Source organism: Bacillus rossius, chromosome 8, assembly GCF_032445375.1.
Source record: "Bacillus rossius redtenbacheri isolate Brsri chromosome 8, Brsri_v3, whole genome shotgun sequence".
Classification (NCBI taxonomy): Eukaryota; Metazoa; Arthropoda; class Insecta; order Phasmatodea; family Bacillidae; genus Bacillus; species Bacillus rossius.
Genome location: NC_086336.1, coordinates 1,430,588 through 1,453,350, shown reverse-complemented (window position 1 = coordinate 1,453,350; position 22,763 = coordinate 1,430,588). Strand labels below are relative to the sequence as shown.

Below are 22,763 nucleotides of genomic sequence, written 5' to 3'. Positions count from 1 at the left end.
GTTGGTGCATCACCTAAGATGTGCGTGTTACATGGTGTGCATGAACAGGGTGACACGTGCTAAGTCATGAGCTGGCAGCGTGCTTGCAGAAACAAGCAGACCTGTGCATGGTGACTGCAGTAACTAGTAGCTAGGGCTGGCTGGACTGGACTGGATGGTGCGGAGACGAGGAAGTGAGGCGTGGCCTGTGTGTTCAGCTCTCGAGGATCGAGCTGCTGTGGGCGGGGAGAGGCAACCCTGCGCTGATCCACCCGTCATGGCCAGTGACACTCTGCCGCTACACCCGCACGCACAGGTAACATCTCCTCCTGATACTACCTCAGTGGTTTGCAATTACATTATACCTAGTTTGTATCAGCTCGCATTAAGGTGAAGTTGGTTTCATGTACATCAGGAAAACAGGGAAAACCTGCATTTGTCTGGTAGTTTAAAATTTCTGAAAATATTAAAGAATAACTTAGACTAAGGTTTGTTCTTCTCTGTTGCTAACATATCAACTGTGCCAAGCATTTTGTATTAGTTTTCATGGTTTTCTTTATGATTTTGAGCAGTGTTATATGTTATGTGAAGCTAGTTTCAGTGTGTGATAGGGTCTTGGGCTTGGATGTAAAAATACTACAGTGAAGAATCTGCAAGACATTGTTATGAAATAGTATAAAAAATATTAGTTTTTATGGAACTATTACATTGATTGTTCAGGGAAAAATACGTTGGTGGTGATTTGGGAAAGTGTGCCGTTAATTGGTAAAGTTAGATAACAACTTTTTTCTTTTATTTTTAAGTGGGCATTGAAATTTTCCTTCCTTGTCGAAGGCTTGTCTGCTAACCAGGCTGGTCAGTCTCTGTTTGTTCCTCAAGCTGCCCTGGCAGTGTTAGCACTACAGTTACTTCCACTTGTCTGCAGCATCTCCAGCACGTTCCTGTCTCCGTCTCCTCGCTTTCATCTGCTCGTCCGAAGCACGGGCGTGGTTAGGTGTCGGGGCTCTGCAACGTTCCCCGTTCCGGCCGCTAGGGCACCACAGGCCCCTCCGTGCGGGAACGCCAGCTCCACTCCCACTCCCCTCCCTGAGGTTCTAGGAACACGGGTTTTTCAACACGAAAGTAAACTTCAGTTCAGACTGCCTTTTACTCGTGGTCTTATGCTTTACACCATAGCTCTGCACACCATCTACTGGCACTGCCGACAACTGTCTGTCGGCGCTGCCACGAAGCTTCATTGTCCATACCTCTTCCCCCACTTTCTGTCTCATCGGCTTCCCTCCCTTTTTTATGACCCCACTAAAGACCCCTTTAACTATGCGCGGGAATTATCCCTCGCGGCAGGTACCTTATGGTGCACGGACAGCTTTGGAACTCTCTCTCTCCATGTCTTTGGTTATTTCCTCGTCTAGAGCGACCGAAAACTATCAGTTCGGGATGTAATCACATCATGGGGGAATGTAATCTTTTTTTTTTTTAACATAGTGAGTTAATCATTCTACTTTTTTAAGTTTTATCTGTTTTGATTTCGGGCATGCCTTCTCTGCCGCCCCGTAATGACTTATATTCAGTGATACCCACTGCAAATGGTGAGATCTCATTTTAATATTTTTTGGTTGGTCTTTCCATTTCTGTTTTTGCCTTTTGAGCCTTAAATTTTTTTTGACATACTGTGCTTTTTTTCTCTTCTTTCTTAGTGTAGGTGCAACTTCACCCCGGAACACCTCCGGGTGGTCCAGCAACTAACATTCTATGTCCTGACGCGGACCCTTTGGGGCATGATTGCCGGGCACTGTCCTTTTGGGCTCATTTCCCGACTTTCACCACTACATGACACTCATAGTATCTGTGCAGCTGCCAACGAGATAAGTCCCTACCAACATGTGAATTTTAAGTACAAAAAAACTTTTGCTGTCTTTCTCGCTGTAGTGTGAGCGGACATAGTATGTCGTTTAGTCCCAGTGTTTAATCTCATTGTTACCAGTTTTCTATGCGGTTTGTCAACTCAATTGGATGCATCTCCATAAAACCTAATTGAAAGGTACAAACTAATCTTATGGTAAACAGAATATAAGAATTGTTAAGTTACTTGGATACGTAATCCGAACTACGATGACTCTGCAACAGAAGCTTGTGGAGGTTGTAATAAATTTTAATTGACACGACCAGTGCTCCCCCTTTGGTTATTTTAATATATAAATTTCCTTTTAAATTTACTTTGTGAGGCCAGCACATTCTTCCCGATATTTTTTGTAGTTGTGTAAATATATAAACTACGAGAAGTCAAAGCCAAATGTGTCCGGTTTTGCTAGACTTCTTTTACATAGTTATTTTATGCCTAACCAAAAAAATAAAAATCACGATTCTACCTAACAATTTTAGATTAAAAGAAAATTTGAGGGGTCGTTCTACCTAATGATATAAATGAGAATGTCTTAATATTTATTTAATCGTTGGGGAATTCATGATATTCATTTTTAAAGTTTGGGAAAATAATTTTTTAACTTACTTTAACTTTTTCACTTTGAATTTGTCTCGTTCTTATTGACTAGAGAGTTAACTGTTTGACTCCTCATATTAAAGAGAATTATGTAAGTTTTAAACTATATTTAGGCTACTTGACTCTATTTGGTGAAGAAAAATATAATATATTTAAAAAAGAATAATGTTAATATTTGAAATATTGTATTTTTAAATTTGGGGGAAAAAAAAGTGATCGTTATATTTTAAAACCTGAAACAATTAAAGTAGTATCAGGAGATGCAGCAAACATTTGGTGTAAATTCTATAAGTGATAATGGACTGTAATTTTAATTTTAGTGTGTTTATACAGTAACATACTTTGTGTTTTAACATTTACACACACATCATAGGTAATTATTAAATAGACAGTTAAATATAAAACTTGAAATGTTATGCTCAAAAAATCAAAGGTTTTACATGGTAAAGTTTGTGAAGGCTTGATTAAATTTTCAGTTTTTGCAAATTTATTTTTTAATTAAATTGCAGATATTATTTTAAAAATTGAGTTGGGCCGTGTTATTTAAAAAAAAAAATTATATTAATTTAAATCTTTCTATTGCTGACAAAACCTAACCAGTAATTGATTAAAGCATTCAAGTCCAAAACATACAAAAACCAAAATAAATGGGAATACTTGTAAACTAAAAGTGTGCATACTATATAGTGATATTTAGAGCAGTTATTTAATGCATCTGAATCAAAACAGAAATCTGATAACTAGTCCATCTAATCTATCTAATATCTATCTAGCTAATCTATCTAATAATAAAACTGTTCAAGGCAAAAACTCTTTACATGGGACGAAATGATTAAAAAACAATTTAAATATGCTATTGACATTATTATAAAAAACCAAAAATTATCATTTTTAAAATTTTTGTTTGTTTGTTTAAGCATCAATCAAAAACTATTTGACAGATTTTGGATGAATTTTTTATTTATTTATTTATTTATTTAATTTGTTACATGCCACACCAACAGCACAAAGCTCCAACGGTGGGCACAACATGTAAGACATGTAAAAAAAAAAACAAATACAGTAACAGAACAAAAATAAGAACAAAACAATAAATTATAAGAACAACAAATAGTAGGACAAAAACAAAGACAAGACAACATAACATACAGTTGGTATCCTTAGATTAATACATCTGGTATTAAATAATTTAGGTAATAACATTAGAGCATAAAGATAATTAATCTTTGGATGCCGAAAGAATAATTTTTTTAACAAGTTTTTTCTCTCTGGTAGGTTGTAAGTGATTAACATACATATTAAAATTGTTAACAAGTCTATATATAATATCATTTGTATTTAAAAGTGTGCACAAAAAAGGTGGGTTACGGCTATTAAAAGAAGGAATTTTAATGCCAGTAACATCAAATATATGAGGACATATAAGATTACCATAATAACAATGGAAGACATAAATGGCATCTAAGATCTTTCTTCTAGTTGATAATGAACCAAGGAGGGAATTTAAATCTATGTTATTGATGGTATTTAATTTTTTGTTAATATAGTCAGATACTTTAGATTGAATCCTGTCAAGCTTTTCAATATCAGTGTTATTGATGCTATTCCATATAATAGAACCATATTCAAGTTTTGATCTTATTAGAGCTGTATAGAGGGAGAGAATAGAGTCAATATTGGAGGTGTTAAAGGTGATAAATTTAATTAGACCAAGTATTTTGTTAGATACCGAGATAATGTTTTCAATGTGAAGATGAAAAAATAGTTTTTGATCCAGTAAAATTCCTAGGTCTTTGACATGTTGAGATTTTTTAATAGGTGAGTTATCAAGTTTGTATTCATATTGCAATGGGTAGGTTTTTCTAGTGAAGGTAATGATAGCAGTTTTTTCCATGTTTAGATTGACCAAATTATTTGTGCACCAATTTGCAATTTCTGTAATATCACATTGAAGTAGATAGCTGTCATGATATGAAGAGATTTTTCTATATATCTTTAAGTCATCGGCAAAAAGAGTGCCAACTGAGTTCTTTAATCCAGATATTATATCATCAATGTAGATATTGAAAAGTAAAGGAGATAGTGTGCCACCTTGAGGGACGCCAGAAGGAGTTGGGTGGAGATCTGAACTTATATTCTGTACTGAAACATAAAAGTTTCTGTTATTTAAATAGCTTGTTAACCATGATAAATATTTATCACTTAGCCCAATTTTGGAACATTTGCTTAGTAGTATTTGATGATTAACAGTGTCGAAAGCTTTAGCTAAATCAAAGTAACAAACATCTACTTGACCACGTGTGATGACTTCTGAATAAATAGGATTAAGAAAGGAGACTAAGTTTGTCATGGTTGTTTTACCTGTTCTGAACCCATGCTGTGAATCAGACAATCTATTTTTTACGTTAAACGCTAAGTGTTTAAATATTATTTTGTCAAAAATTTTGGCAAATCCATTTAACAGGGATATAGGCCTATAATTTGAAACAATAGAAGTTTTGCCCTTTTTGTGTACAGGAATAACCTTTGCAATTTTCCATTTATCAGGGTAGATGCTATTTAGAATACTGAAATTATATATATGCTGTAAGAGAGGAGCAAGGATTAAGGAGCAACCTTTGATGATAAAATTTGGTATGTTATCAGGTCCTGTGGACAATGTAGATTTTAAGGTTTTTATACTCCATATGACTAAACTAATCGAGATATTAGACATTGGAATATTGTATGAACAACAAGAAGATATGTTTTGGTTATTTGTGTTATTTGTAGTAACATAGACACTTGAAAAATATTCAGCAAAGGAATTTGCAATTAAATAATTATTATCCGTAATTGAGTTATTAATTTTAATTGAGGGATGCTGACTATAACCCTTTCTCATTATTTTAACATAATTCCAAAATTTTTTAGGGTTTTGCTTAATTTTATTGTTAATATTACAAAGCCAGTTTGTTTTATCCCTACACATAAGTGATTTAGTTTCCTTACGGTAATCTGAGAATAATAAATAGTAAAAAGGATTCAGATTTCGTTTATATAATTTATGATAGTGCGATTTCTTCTTAAGAGATTTTATTAGTTGGTTGGAATACCATAGGGGATATTTTTTAGCCTTTTTAATAGTGGTAGGTACAAATAAATCTATAAGATCATTCATTGTACACGTTAAGTAGTCAACCATGGTATTTATATTTTTAGAATTGTATAAAATTGACCAGTCATGGTCCCTAAGAGCAATAAAAAGGCCGAGATAGTCACCAATCTTATAGTTTTTATATGAAGTCGATGTATTATCGTTTATTGACATATCAAATTGGAAGTTTATCTCTAATGCAGGATGAAAGCTATCTTCTTTAACTAGTGGTTCCAGAGCTTTGCTAACCAGACATGATTCAATATTAGTGAGACATAGGTCCAAGAGTTGGGCCGAAGGTTGAGTTTGATTAAGCTGAATTAAACCTCTTGCTGATACAAAGTTGATTAATGATCTGGCTTTCGACTTAATATTTGAATGAACTATATTTTGGGTATGTAATTGAGGCCAGTCAATGCCTGGAACATTAAAATCACCAATTATTAATAAAGAGACATCAGAATTCACAAACTTATCTTCAAGGGCTTCAAAGTATGAAGTGTAAGCTGAAGGAGTTGTTTGAGGGGGAATATAGATATTCCCAATGATTAAAGGTTTATCATGTGTTTTTATATTTATCCAGACAGCTTCTATTCCTGGATAGTCATATTCATGCGTAGATGTTACATTTTTGAATTTATGTTTATTAACAGCAGTCAGGACACCACCACCTCTACTCTTCAAAGTTAATACAGGGTCCCTATCAGATCCGTAAATAAGGTAATTATTGTTGAAATAATGAGAATTCAGACTATTATCGGTGAACCAAGTTTCAGTTAGACATACTAAATCATTATCACTACGCGAGATGTTTTCAAAAAATTCAATTGCTTTGGTTCTCAAGCCTCTTACATTCTGATAAAATAAAATAAACTCCTCATTTTTAAGTTTCACACTGAACTAGTGAGAAGCCCCTCCAGGCGCTAAGGCAGAAGTAGGAGCAGATGTAGGCTTAGAAATAGCAGTAGAATTAGTTGCGATGTTGCAGGTAGAGGTGTTTAGTTCCTCGGTAGTGGATGAGTTGCTCAAGATTTGTTCAGGGTGTAATTTACCATAGAAGGGGCTTATTAGGCAGCCGCTAGGCCAAAACACAATGTTATTAATTCGACTGAAGTCCTCTTCTAAAACCTGAACATGGAAGGAGGCATATGAATTGAATTTAGTTTTCATCTTCGTTACTTTAATATGATCTAAGTTCAGTTCACTTGAAATGTATTCTACAATTTCTTGTTCTTGTACACTTGGGTCGAAACGAGTCACAAACAGAGCTTTCATTCTTTTGGGTGCTGGTTTGGGTAACATTTTAAGTGTGGAAATGTTACGAATCCCAATTTTCATAGGAGTTTTCTTCATTTCCGTTGAACGTTTAATGTCACTGGTATCTCTTGTGTTGGATTTGCGCCTGTGTTCCACTAACGTGAATGGTGTACTGTCGGCACGTTCGTTGTCATCGTGTCTCATGACGCATCGGGATTCCTGCTGACTGGTAAGTAGGTCACGCGGCTGGCTGCGGTTTACCGTGTCCCGTTGAGAAATTACACGTTCCGCTGTCTTGTGAGTGGAAGAATTCTTAATAACTTGACTATAAGTTGCATTATGGTCTTTACCTGATGATAAATGTTCCTTTATTTGTATCATTTCTTGCTTAATTTTGACAGTTTCTTCTCTGGAATCAAGGAGTAGCGTTTTTAACACGAGGTTCTCACTTTTTAGTTCATCAACTTTGACACTTAGAGAATTCACTAGATTATATAGAGCTTCCATATTTATTTGATCTGGCTTTAATGGTTCGATACGCAGCTCGTACATAGGTTTATCACATGATCCCGTCGCATTAGTAGGAGTTTTTTTCGTGGGTGATCGAAACATACTCGGATGAGTTAGATCGTGATTAGAAGTACACGGATCATTTAGGGTTGAGGGGAACCCCAAGAAGTCAGACTGATTAAGTAGCGAATTATTAATACTGATTTTATCACAAAACAACAGATATACACGGAGCGCGATCGCACACACACGACCGTCCGCTTTGAACACACGGCGGCTACTGAACACACGGCGGCTACTAAACACACGGCGGCTACTCAGTACTTTCTTAGTGTAAAGGTGTTTCGCTAACTTAAAAACTGGGCTATAATATAATTACATAAATCCACTCCTATGGGGTGGAAAAAGGGGTAAATATGATTTTAAGATAGTATATATTGGTCAGTTTGGAAACAGGAGTAGGAGTGAAGAGCAGGAGGCAATGTCCACATCTTGTATTGGGATGTCACGGTGGCCATCTTGGTGTCAAAATCCCAAAAAAAATTATTTGAAATTCTAAAAACATTTCCCTATTTTGAGGGTAAAATTCCCATTTTGGGGAAAATATCCCGGTTTTTACCCCCTTAAAAATTCAAAAATTTGAAATTTGAAATGCCTCAAAAGATTTTTGCTTTTGAAAAAATGAAAATTCCTCATAGAGGCTTGATTTCTCATAGACAAGCCTCCAGTTAGTCTTTGGAGGGGATCTTAAACCTTAAACTTTAAATTCTTTTATTTTTAACCAAAAAATTCTCAAAAATTCCCAAAAATAAACCAAAAAATTGTTTACTTCATATTTTTAGTTACTTAATCCATCTCGGACCTCGGTTTGATTCCCAGCAAGAGTAAACATGTAATTTATTAATAAATTCAAAAATACTTAATTACAATTTAAATAAAATTTTAATAAAAAATCTTGCATATGTCACACTCGCCATTTTGGATTTAGAACTTCCCATCAATTTGAATAGTGACGTCACGTCCACCATCTTAAAAATTCACAATTTTCGTTCAAAAATTTGGGCGAAAAATTTTAATTAATAAAAAAACTTATTTAATAAAATATTAATAAAAACACATTGATGTCATTGATTTTGGAGTCTTCGGTTTGAACCCGATGAGGTCATTCAATTAAAAATTTAGATAGATCCTTCCTCTACAAAAGCCACCGGCAGACTGATGTCCCACCAAGGTAAATATTACGTCAACCAGTACGACGTTATGGCAGCCATCTTGGGTCCGCCATCTTATTTTCAGTAATTGATACAAGGAGCGCTAGTGTCACTTAGTACTCATGTTGTTTGTTGAGGGCACTGGTGCTATGTTAGTTTAATTTATACCCGCTACAATGCAGTAATTATTTATAAGCTCGATATCAGCCATTTTGTCGGACGTCTTGGCCCCAATCTTGAAATTCTGTAATTTTTTAGCCAGGAATTCGGGAAAAATTAAAAAAATCAACAATTAATCTCTTATTAAAATAGTAATTGATTTGATTCATTTCACTGCTTGGTTTAATCCTTGGGAAATACTAAAATGTAATTTTACTAAATATTACATCAATATACCAAAAAGACAGATTCTAGAAGAAGGAAAAAAAACTTTAAATAAAAAAAAAACCTAAATTCTACAAATTCCAAGATAAAAGGAAATTAAAAGCATTTCTCAATACCTAAAGTCTTCTTAGAAGGTGAAGCGAGTCCTTTACATGCCTTTACATGTGTTTTCAGGGTATTTCCACATCACAGTCGATTAACCAGGCACGCCAAGTTGGTGGTTAGGCACATCCAGTCTGTGGACAGGCACGTCTTGATGTAAGCTATTCATGTCATTTGGTGCTCAGGCACATACAGTCAGTAGCCAAGAGATATAATTTTTCGATACTCTGCTAACATTTTAAACAGCTCATATACGTCAGGCTTATAGACCAGGCATCTCCGAACCAAGAGGTATTTTTTTCGTAGATACTCGACCAACATACTTTATCTAAATCAAAATCAAGAAAGCGGCTTATCATTTTGTCTAGTCAACATCATAAACCTTATTATATCTTTCCCTACCGCACTTTTAACTTTACATGTATTGAAAGTTATTTGTCTATGCAAGGCAAGAAAAAAAATACAATGTTGGTCGGTGGGTATCGATCACATGGTCCTTACCACATGGGTGCCTGGCACTTGGTGTGTCCTGTTGTTTCATTTGATAATGATGTTGTTTAGTTATTGTATCCTGGACCTTAAACTGTTTACTATTTATTTAATAAATTTACATAACTCTGTACTGCCTGGTTTGAAACCATGGACACAAATCGTTCAAATCAATAATTATTTTAACAAGCTATTTTTTGAAGATTTTGTGGATTTTCCCCAATTTTCTAGGTCAATAAATACAAATTTCTATGATGGCATCCTTATTGACTTACTGGTGGCTGGTAGATGAGGAGCTTTTGAGCTGCTTTTAGGATTTTGAAAAAGATTTTATTTAAAAAAAAAGTGGTTTTTACTTTGATTAAACACGTTTGCTTCAAACAAACAATCGAAGGAAGCATGGTAATCTATTTAATCATTCATTATTTTAATGGGTAATTTTTTATGAATTTTAGAAATTTTTCCAAATTTCTAGCTTCAAAATTACAAATTTTCAAGATGGCGGCGAAGATGGCCAACAAGATGGCAGGCGCCCTGGCATAAATGATTCCTGCACTCTTAGTGGGTAAAAATTAAACTTATATGGCCGCAGCACCCTCTATCAGACTAAAACAATATGATGTAATTAATATGGCCTCCATCAGACGAAAACATTTTGGCCAATATGGCGTCGTACTGGCTGACGTAATTTCTGCCTTGGCATTTATTGCTGGGAGATCAGTCTGCCGGTGACTTCCGAGGAGTAAGGATCCATCACCATTTTCATTAATTTCCCTTGCCGGGTTCGAACCCAGTCCTTATTTAAATGGTATTATATATGTTTAATTAAGTAAATTTTTTATAAATTTATAAAATTTCCCAAATATTTAGTATATAAATTATGGATTTTCAAGATGGCGGATGAATTTAACAATTAGGACATTATTTTTATTAAAATTTTGTTAATTTTTGTATAAATTAAAATTTTTTCCAAAATTTCTAGACTAAAATTGTGGGTTTTCAAGATGGCGGCAGAATTTTAAAATGGCAGATGTTCTTTTTATTAATTTATTAATTATTTATTAATTTGATATTTTCCTAAATTTTTAGCATGAAAATTATGGATTTTCAAGTTTGCGGACGAATTTCCAAATCCTTTCAAAATATTATTAATTAATTTTTTTTTAATTTTTTTAATTTTTTCAATTACAATCAGATAATAATTACAGATTTTAAAGATGGCTGCCTTAATGAAAACTGCATCATTAGGGAGTGGGGCGTTTGATTCCAAGATGGCGGAAAGTTCTAGAATTAAAGATGGCAGCACAGGTCAAGGTCAATGTCAAGATCATCCAAGATGGCTACCACGACTTTAGAATTCAATATGGCAGCAAAACTAAAATTGAAACGGTAATGTCAGAATTCAAAATGGCGGTCATGACATCAGATGGTGGTCGGTCATTGATCCCAACCACATCCACACCCTGAACTCTGGTGCTGGATCATCACATTGTGTGTCCATTTTGTATATTGCATGTCTATTGCATGTCCAGTGTGTTAATTGCATGTCCAGGTGTCCATTGCATGTTTATTGCATATCTAGTATGTGCATTGCATGACCATTGTGTGCCCAGTGTTTGCATTGCATGTTCAGTGTGTGAGTTACATATCCAATGTGCGTGTTGTGTGTCCAGTGTGTGCATTGTGCATTCTTTCTTTTGTTGAATGTGTCATTTTGTTAAATGTGCGTAGTCAAGTTTGTAGTCAGCTCTGAATATTTACTGGTTCAAAACCTCTTGGTCTTGATTATACATTTTTCAGGGATTCATGGTCCCATAGTAAACTCTCTGCAAAGACCCCATATAACATAAAAAATAAACAATCCATGTATACATATTTTGACCGAGCTTCAAAAGGTTATAGATTTGACACATGCGTGTTGCCAAGGCAACACAGTAGAAAAGAAAAGGTTATATCTTTGCCGTTATTCTCTATTATTTTAATCATCGTGATGTTACAAGACCAATGTCGTAGCCATAGAAAAATTCAAACAGGTAAAACATTTATACCTGCCTGAAAATTAAAGGAAAAAAAATTAAAAGCAACTATTCACTATATAATATGATAAACAGAATGGTATTGAAAAAATTTAATTCACCTTTCAAAATAATTTAAATGAAATATTTTAAAATTTAAATTGATAAAACTTTTTTAATAAACAATTGAAAAAAGATTTTCTAAAAACTCAGTTTATATTTTTCTAAGTAAATTAAAAAAATAATAATTTCATTTAACTTTTCAGTCCGCTGTTATTTTTTTATGTTGTACATTTCATCCCTCAACTCTGTTAATTTTAATAACAGCAAAGAAAGTCAAGTACCATTTTTATGTAAACTTTTATGCTTTGTAATTTTTATTCTGAACTTTTTCTGCTATTTTTTATCCTTTTTCGGGGGTTGACAATTTTTGTTTAATTTAAAGGCTTTTAATTGGCCTCATATGTGCATGTCACAGGTGAATCAGGCCGACACTTGCACAAACATATTGTCGTGTGGTCATGTTGTTGTCAAAAGAAAATTATGTGGGTTAATATCAATTGGTTGCACTAGGTACCGAAACTACTGCGTTCCCAAGCAGTCGGTAAATAACAGGGCAAGCCAAAATGATGTAGAGATGTTTCCCTTAAGGGAGGCTAGCAGTAGACCTGGAACAATAAATATTTACAATTGAATGTTATTATTGTTTTTTATGCTGTGCCACTTGATGAGTACGCTGCAGGTGACACAGGAGAATGGCATAAAAACTTATAAACAAATTAGTTGTGTTAAAAGCCATGAATTTGGTTGTGAACGGTATGGAAAATTATTCCGACCTGCAATGGTGTTTTAACTTATCTCTGGTTTTAGAGCTATTGCTGTGTAGCTAATGCAGTGTTAGGTCGGTGGGCTAGGAAGCCCTTGTCAACAATTTATTTATTAATTTTTTATTTATCTTTTTTATTTTTATATTTACAGTAATTGACATGCCCCCTGGGCTCAGCCCTGACCGGGATCCATGCCTCTCAGTCTGGATCGCCAGTGGGAGCATGTTCCTGCCTTGACAGAGCGAACTTGAATGGCAGCGAACCTCGCAGTCTGACTGGTTTTGTTAAACTTGGAGCGGAGTTGTTGCGGACGGTTCATAAAACATGTCGGCTGCGTGATGCTTCGCACATGGCTAGAAAAACTTGAATAACTTTTTTACTTGTAGACGGATATTAATCTGGTTTGCGGGAGATTATCGTGGAAAGGTTTAACCTTCTAAACCATGAGCCCCTTTACCCGGAGAAAGGCTAGGCCGTAAGGAAGGCACAACTTCCCTGACCCATGGCTGGCTAGTTAGTTGCGGCAGTTGCGGGGAGGTTCTAATTTTACTTACTTGAAGTTGAGGATTGCTACATTTGGTATTTATGAGTGAGCATTGGTATTGCATGGTAGCTGTGAGTGCTACTTCAGATCTGAATGGAAAAAGGGTTTTGGGCGTTATTTTATTTAATTTTATTCTGCTGCTTGTGTGCTAGATTTCGTGATTCCGACTCCTAGATCATGGACCCCTTCCTTTACCGGAAGTGGGGTGATCTGGCACGGGGCTGCCAACTTGTTTTGTTGAGGAGAGTTGCTTGTCCCGGGGACTTTGTGGTATTTGAACTGTTTCTCTTGAAATTCAGAAAAACAACCACAACTGGCAGTGAACTCTAAGTGAGCCAGAACCTATACCTGCATGCCTCAGGTTATTTTGAATAACTGTGCAATTTTGGTTACTGAATTCAAGTATTAAGCTGGATTCTCAATGATCCGTCGCATCTGTCCATTGCCCATCTGTCCATCAATCACATGACCTGCAGCCAATCACTGGCGCAGAAAATTCCATCCGTCCGTCCGTCTGTCAAAACCATACTTAGCTTTGACTTTAAAAGGGCGGATGGATAAAATTTAACCTGAAAAAATGTCTGAAAGACTCTGCCGTTATTTTAAAAGGTTTCCGTGTTTGTTTATTAGGTTAGCTGCTTCTGTATTCTGTTTTTCACTTACCTTTGAACACGTTTTAAGTTTGATATTTGATACCACATTTTACTGAGACACAAAAGTGTAAGTGCTTAGCGTACATTGGTGAAAGATTAGAAGAGAAATTTTGTCAAAAATTTAAGCCTCAAAGTCAATTGGCAGCATCCAAGTCGCAAAACATTATGATGGACGTGTGGATCACTGTGAATCACCCGACACATGTTTTCTATCCTGTGTTAAAATAATTGAGGCAATAGTTGGCTCTAGGCAAAGAGCGGGTTAAAGTAGATGTTAAAATCTGTCAGTCAATTGTGTTGAAAAAGGTGTGCCGGTTAAAATGTCAGAACATCTTGGAAGCTTTGCTAGTGAGCAAGATGTAAATCATGCAGTAGGGAAAGATATGAAAAGGTTTATGATGTTGACTAGACAAAATGATAAGCCGCTTTCTTGATTTAGATTTAGTAAAAAGTAAAATAAAACCAAAGGAAAATCCTATCTTTTATGTACAATATGCACTTTGGAATGTAACAATTGTTTCAAAACTACATTCACCTCTAATACTCTCTGGGTGTATTTTTTTAAACGTGAGCAATTCAATTTCACATAAGAAAGTATTGTCAGGTGTTTGTTTCATTAATCCAAATCAATGTTTTTATATGGTTGTGTACACTAAAGGCTGGAATATCAAGATTTGGCATTCTTAAAATAGTAAATATCTTATAAATCTTATTCCTATATTATACGACATACATTGCTTCACTATGTTTTCTTTCACATACTTATAGAGACAAATCATGAACCTTACAACACAATACTATAAATAATATAAATAATTTTATTTCAGTTCTGTATGTTATATGGATATCAACAACGATCTAACCATAATATCTCTATTTTCTGATAACATGTTGTCTTTCTAGATTTATTAACTTGTGAGTTCAAATAATATAATTTAAGTCTCTTATCTTTTAACAAAATTAAACTTTTAAAATGTGTAGAAATGTATTAGAAGTTTTGTTTTTACCTGGTCTGGTTCCTGTTAGGAGCACTATCTTAATACTCAACCACCAAGTGAATAATTTAGACTAATTTTCTGAATTAACAAATCTCATTGAGAAGATGTTTCAAATTACACTATTTAAATTGTATTTAAAAATATTAATGGCATTAATTCCATGAAAAGTATTTCCATTATATTATCTATATATTTTATATGCATATCTTGTGTGAAATATTTTTGGAACTTTTTAAGAATCAACACAATATGGAGTACTCTTACTATTCAATCATAAATTTACTTATCTAGTTTATAGCTTGTAGTAATGTTCATAAGACCGTACATATTATACATCATCATAAATTTATTTGAAATTATATACTTTAATGTAGAGAAGAATTCTTCTTGATGTAATATTACATTAAATATATTTGGTAATTTTAATTATAACTTGAAGTCTCTTTCAGCTATGCAAAAACTTCATGTACTAAAATGTCCTAAAATGAAGTCTCTTCAGAATGACTGACATTTAGTGTAGGAATGCCATACTTCATTGATTAAATGATAACACATTGAACAGAGTGAAATGCACTAACATATTAATATATCTAGCCTACCTTGGTATTACACTTCTTGTACCTAAAACATGTACTTTAATATTTTAATATTTCATAACATTATTGAGAAAAGGTTTTCAAAATATTTTACAGTCTTAAAATGCCGAAAGCAGATCTAGATTATGTAAATGTCGCGCCATAGAAAATGTAATTATAAATATCATATTACACCTTTTCAATACACAATCAATATAACAAAAAATAATAATTTTGAATAACAAAGAATAATTATCTTTATTTTTCTCGTCGATAAGTATATAATGTTTCTCGTAGGTACTGCTTGTCCTCGCTCAACGGGCAGAAGGATGGCGAACGGACGGGTGATGGACGGACACGATGGATCATTGTGAGTCCAGCTTTATTCAAAATTTTAATATGCTATATCATTTAAGTGCGTTTAAAAGGCCTCATTCCGATATAGCATTCCTGCTGAAACGCAGCCGGAGCTGGAAGTGAAGCTCCCAGTTGGGTCGCAGTCTTCACACGACAGGCAGAGAGCTCGAGACTAGTGCGTGCTTCAGACCTCTCGGGAACACTTCCCACCACGGTCATGGCAACTCCCTGTCTGCCTCGGTGCATCTCGGGGACTTAGTGAAGCTCGCGGCAGCCTGCGAACTGACTCCGCCAGCAGTAGGTGTCCCCTTCATTAACTCTGTATTACATGGCAGTTTCGTATCAAATATCATGAAATTCCTAATTCCGTCTCAATTTGTGAAATTTTTTCATTCGTTTGGTTGCTTGGTAAATGCTTAATCTGTACTAATGCCTTAAATTTTTTCCGCATGTGTTAGTTATGTTGAAGTATGTGTGTCTCATTCTTGTAATGAAGGTCATGGTACCTCATGACCCGGTTAAAATAAAAAATGGCAAGCTGCAGTACCAGGAATTTTTTGGAATAGAAATCGTCGGGGCTCACCGTTTTGGCTTAAACTGTGTGAGTAGAAACAGGTCAACACCCTAGAAAGCAAGAAAGAGCTCTTTAAAAGAGTTCAGTAATATGTTTTATAATATCGTCAAGACAGAGGCGTGGTACAGCGGCACATGCATGGCCTGACAGTAGTTGGCTCGGGTACAATTTTTTTTACATTCTTTAAAATTTTCCGTAATATTAATTATTAATTACAGAAATCTCATAAAATTAAACAGTTAAACGTATGTTTTATAAAAATACATATAAATATATAAATTATATATATTCAATTTAGTAAAGTTTACTGTAATTTAGTTAATTCATATATTGAAACAGGAATTTTTTGAATGGTACAGTTTTAAATTGTATTTACTGTAGAGCATGGTTTGTGATTTTAATGAATATCTCACCCAATTATGTATTTTAACTGTTTAAACATATTTTAATTTTGTAATAATAGTTTAATATTGTACGAAATAAAAAATGAACATAATAAAAACAGTGCAAGTGAGTATCAAACTCCAGCAGGCAGATTGCCAGACTCTGTGCTTAACTACTGCGCTACGCCGCTGAATTGACAGATTTTGAAAAAATATCTGTCCAACTGTACTTTAAAATCCTAAAAAAAGCTTTCTCTCGCCCTCCTCAGGCGAGATATTTTAAGATGTTGAAAAGGGCACTTACTTGCTTCTACTCACAGTTTAAGTCCAATAAGTGAGGCCCAACCCAGACCCTCCCCTTATTAGATTAAAAAGAATTACTGGATAAAAAACCACATTTGAAATAATGACACTTGCTTGAAGATTGAAAAATATAACAAACTAATATTCTTGATTTAAATACACACTTAACATTTAAAACATGCTTTCTTATGGGAGATCCCAGTTTGTTTGGGATCAGCATTCTCAACACTCCAACATTTAATTGATAATTACGGGAAAGTTACAAGTTATTTATATGTATTGTATTATTTGGGAATCAATCTACACATGTTAAAGCTCGTAGCTGTCCCATTCAAAGCAACAGCATGCTTTGTCACACTAAAATCTGCCCTTCCGAATTTGCCTATTTTCCTTTCCCAGCGACCTAAATCTATTTGAGTGGTCAGCCTTACTTTACTTGACGACGCAGGCGTCCAGGCGTTCCTCGTGACTCGTGGAGTGAGTTCCTGGCCGTCGCCCGCCGTAGCTCGGACCTGCGCCCGCAGCCGGGCGCACTCGGCTCGTTCCCAAAACAACCCAAGGGGAAATATTTAGCAAGCGTCCCTTGTGAAAGCGCAAATTACAAGAAAAATAACAGAAAATTATTAAAAAAAAGGCAAAAAAGAATACTTTAACCAGACTATAAAATTAATATAAATAAAAATTAACATTACTAAAATTATTAAATAGTAACTAAAAAGAGCTACTAAAACATATTTAAATTCTGATAGCCAACCTAAGGAAAAGGTTACTAGGCAACTGGTAAAAGTTGAAGCTTTTTCAATCGTGGTACATTTGGAGCTTTCAACATGGGGTAAAGATTTCTGTCACCTGAAGCTATTCTGGGGGCCTATTCTTGTCGGAATAATTCGCTAGCGGAATGACTTGATTACGACGGAGATTTGATGAACTCTATTTTCGAACACTGGCTAGCGAAATTATGTATCGAAATGACATCACATACTGTCGGAATTATTCCTCACCTCCTTTGCTGGTGTAATCACTCTTCCGATAGAGAATTGAAAGTTTTTTTTTCTTTGGAACTTTGATTTGTTGAAAATGGAGGCTCTGCTGTGGTTCTGAAAAATTGTGTGGATGGTTGGTTAAGTTAGGTTGGCTACATTCAAGTTTTTTAAAGGAGTGCAAATGGCTAGTTATATTAGGTTTTAGCTAAATTTAAAACCAGCAATAACTTATTCACCTGGTTATATTGTGTGATGTATATTCAGATAAAAATACGCGCTGTGATACTGTAGGTAGGCCTATCATCAAGTCTTAGGTTATTTGATTGAAATTTAATTGATTCCTAAAGGAAACAAAAGCATTATTTAGATAAACTCATATGCGATGGGTTTTATAATATGTCCAATTTACTGCATTTAAAAATTGTAATAGTAGTGCCATTGCAACCTTTAAAATTTGTGTGTTCGTGACAAGAAATAACTTTTAATTGAACTACACTTTAAAGTCTTGAGAATATTAAATTTGTTTTTGTGATTGGTATTGTAATTTTTTTAAAAATATTTACATAAGTTATATGTATTTACAAGTTTTTGTAACTTAACATTTTACGGAAATTTTCACTGTGTAGAAATTTGATACGTATTTGTTGTGTTTTGTAAGAACTATTTCATAGTTTCCCTATAACGTAATTAGTTTTCACACTAAATATTGCAAAAATGTGTCATGTTATGATTGGATCAGAACTGGTGTGGTAGGCTTATATAGGCTATGCACATTTATGCGTAAAAAAGTACATCTATTCCGTGATTGAAATGTACTCGAAATGAGTCCATTTATTTATGAATTTCGCTCTATTACAATTAATTGTTAAAATAAAGATTATCCATTTTACCCCTCCCTATCTTGCAAACCTAGCCAAAATTCCTGCCATGCAGAAAATGTTGTTGAAAACAACATACACCAATAAAAACCCACACAAGTATTATTAAATAAATGATGACAAAAGATAGTTGCTGAAACATTTTTGATAAATGTATAGATGGTTTCCATGAAGCCCCTGCTCCAAACAATTACAAAATTTCTCCCCGAAATAATTACTAAGAAATTGTCCATAAAAGTTATAATTTTGTAGTGTCTTGCAGTGATTATAAAAATCTTAATGTACACATTCATATATGATTTGCTGAACCAATAAACAATGCATAAAATTTATTTTCATCTCAAAGTATACACAGAAATATGATACGAGTTGGAGCCAATTAAGCAGAAACTATAGACTAAAAAAAGTTGTCATTTTAAGTGATAAGATTTTTTAAATACTAAAAAAAAAAATGAGTAACAGGCGATTTGCCTAACGGCGATTTGCCTAAACATGAATTCGTTATGGCGATTTGCCTAAAGTCATTTCGTCTAAAGGAGTTTTGCCTAACGGCGTTTTCCCTAACGGAGTTCTGTCTGACTGCGATTTGCCTAACGGCGTTATGCCTAACGGCATTTTGCGTAACAGCGATTTGCCTAATGGCATTTTGCCTAAAATGTTACTATGATGACAAAACCTAGTTTTGCCTAACGGCGAATTGCCTAACGCCATTTTGCTAATGGCGATTTGCCTAACCTAACCTAGCCTAACCTAACCTAAGCTAACCTAAGCTAACCTAACCTAACCTAACCTAACCTTACCTAACCTAATGGCGTTTTCCTATCAGCTGTTTGACTAACGGCGTTTTGCGTAACGGCGTTTTGCCTAGCGGCGTTTTGCCTAACTCATATTTGGCCAACTGCGTTTTGCCTAACGGTGATTTGCCTAACGGCGTTTTGCCTAACAGCGTTTTGCCTAAACGCCATTTTGCCTAAAATTAGGCAAAACGCCTTTAGGCAAAATGACAAATGCCCAAAAAAATTAATCTGTAAACATTTTCATAAATATGTGTTTTTGTAGTACTTTTTCCCACACAAAATTAAGTTACACAATTACATTACACAATATTTTTCCCAGATTAAAATATTTTTTTTCATATAAGTAATAGAATTTTCCATATCTCGGGGGTAACTTTACAACTCATTTTTAATTATTACTTATGTATTTATACACATACTTACTTGTCCATGAACTAGAGATAAGAGATGAACATAACACGCTTTCATGAGAAATGGTCCTTTCCTTATTGTGATTGGCCTTCTGCCAGTGATGTCAACACTAATAGCAACGTTGCCATACTTCCATAGACTTTTCTTCAACCCGACAATTTTGATTCCAATAGCTGCTACAGCAGTTTGAAGAATAGACGTTTAGAGGATCATTGCGCTAGCAGAATTATTCCGACAGCATCAAGAATAGGCCCCCTGCTTGTTTTAGTTATTTGCTTAGTCCAGAGCAAAGTCCTGTCTAGTGTCAGGCCCAGGTATCTGGCCTCAGTGAGATGAGGATAAGCCTGTCAGCTCGGCCTCTGTGCTTTGTTAGAATTAAAGTTGTTGATTTAGCTGCGTTTATCTATATTTCCCAGAGAGTCTAATACTGCTCTATTGTGGTTATAGAGGCCATAGCATACTTTAAGTTTTATGTCAAGTGTGTAAATATTGTAAACAAATGGGAAGATGGGGAGATCCTACAACACCCAAGCTGTTAGTTCGCCAGTTGTTGCTTTAGCCACATCCAGAGCTTTGAAAAATTGTGATGCCATAAATAGTGGGCTACCATATAGTATGTGTGTCAGGGAAATTAAAATTTATAATTTTTTAAAAGAGGCCTGCATTTCATATGATGCCGAATGCTATTTCGGCATCAAGAATATAGTCATTCAGTATAGGATTTGGTTAGGTTTATTAAAACCATTGGTAGAGTCTTCAATAATTTTAACTAGAAGGTGAATGGTTGAATTGCTCTTCCTGAAGCCAAACTGAATATCAGAAATAATATTGTTTTCAGCTGCATGTGATTTTGGGCACAATAAAAATGCTTTATTCAAAAAGTTTACTCATACTGTTTAGAAGACTAATAGGGCATCTGTTTTCTGGGAGTCCTGGGATTTTCCCTATTTTATAGATTGCGATGGTTTTATCTAGTTTGCAGGAGTCTGGGTAAGTTTTATGTATCAGAATGGCATTGGATATCGCCAGTAAATATTCAAGTGTTTCTTAAGGGATTTTTGATTTTAAGAGCTTCAAAATTTATATTGTTTTCTGCTGAATTTATTAATTGGGCTGGCTTGTATGAAATTTAGAATTTTCTGTAAAGTAATGGATTCTTGCACAGCCTGGTTGCCGATTTGCAAGTAATTATTTACAGCACAATTTGTTGTTAGTGTTATTTGCCTGTCATTCATATCAGCATTTGGAGAGAATTGTTATTCCAAACAATGTCTGCAACCACATTTTCTTTATTATCTTGTTTGTATTTAGCCCCAGTGGTACAGTGGCAGTTAAAATAGCTGGGATTAAAATAATTTTTTTCTGCAGAGTCTGTGAGTTAGCAGCCACCTCTACTGTGGTTTTGGTTTTTATTTTGGTAATTAGATTTCCAAATTGGTTAATTTTTTTCTGATTAAGTTTTGCTTAATTTTTAAGCCATTTGTATTTGGCTTTAGCTTCTGTAGTAAACTGTAATTTTGTTACAAAATGAATGTTTTTTTAATTGCATTATTTATTGAATTGGTGAAAAATTTTATTTTGGGGTTTATGTCATCAGGGGATTTGTTCTGGGGGCTGATTTAGAGAGTTTATTAATACTTTTTAAAAGCCCCTGCTGAGTCTGTAATTTTTAGATTTTTATTAAGTATTAATATTGTGAGTTGCAGTAAATTTTAGTTGTGTTAGCACGGAGAGGGGGTCAGAGTTTAGTTTATCTTATGTTTCCAAGTTCACTTGGGTGTATTTTTATGTTGGTTAATGCTATATCTAATATATCTGGAGCTCCAATATATAGCTAACATTTTGAGGTATCGAAGGCAAAAATTACATAGTTTGCTGTTGATGCATGGCCATGTAAAATTTCTACCGTTTGCATTTGTGTGTGTACATCCTCAGTAGCCAGCCAATCAACAATTTTGACAAGAGGGCACAATAAATTAGAGTAATTTTCATGATTTTGCCATCAGAATACCCATTTTACAAAAAACAAGATCAGTACTTACACCCCGTGATGCACACACTGCCGTACCGTAACAAGATTATGCGGTAAAATACAACCAACATTAAGGATGAGAAAAGGCATTCAACTCCTTTGAAGCCTTGCGGGAACACGTCTCGCGTAGCCCCCATGCTGCTAACAGATTGCGTATGAGAAGGTATGCACAAATAAAATGTGTATTAAAAATATGAGGAGAAGTAATGAAATCGGTGCTTGTGCACAGGTGTCTTCTAAAATTTCTTGAGTCTATCATGTTGCTTCAACAGAGTTATAGCTTCTATTAAAGTTAAAATATAATGATATATTTTTGTAGTGGCATGTGCGATGATGTCCCCGCGCCACGTTTTTACCACACTTATTCACATTGCACTCTTCTCTTGAGCTTTTTAATAGTAAGGCAGAAGGTTTTTTTAAAGAAGAGATTAAGCTCTAACTGAGACCTTCAGCAATATTAAGTAACAACATATAGTTCATAAGGCAGCATGCAAGAAGGTGGATTGATGCCAAGGGTGTAGCTGTTGTAAATCGTCCCAAGACCTCTGGACACCTTGTTGCAGTGGATTACAAGTAACATAAAATAGTTCAATCTTATTCTTAACATTTTCTCAAGTTGATTAATAAGAATACCTTGAAAATGCTGTAAGCAACTTGAGTGCGAATATCAACTCCCTACAATTTCTAACAATTTAGAAATCGTTGCTGTATAATTATTAAACCTAGATGATTTCTTAATAGGTACTATATTGTCAGCAATAACGTTTTGTGCCTGGTGAGACGAGGTTTCATATCACAACTGATGGCACACAGTGTTCATTAAGTTTCACACCACTAAAGAATGGGAAAGTTGCAGTAAGGGCAC

The 22,763-nt window shown here is 34.6% G+C and overlaps 1 protein-coding gene across 1 annotated transcript in view; it reads left to right on the top strand.

Annotated features, from left to right (window-relative positions):
• Positions 1 to 22,763, top strand: part of LOC134535244 (zinc finger protein 665-like) — a 193,887-nt gene that overhangs the window by 27,706 nt on the left and 143,418 nt on the right. Inside the window, exons 5-6 of the mRNA XM_063374315.1 lie at positions 198 to 295; positions 15,478 to 15,550. Of these exons, the coding sequence (XP_063230385.1) occupies positions 198 to 295; positions 15,478 to 15,550 (171 nt within the window). The remainder of the gene's footprint in view (positions 1 to 197; positions 296 to 15,477; positions 15,551 to 22,763) is intronic.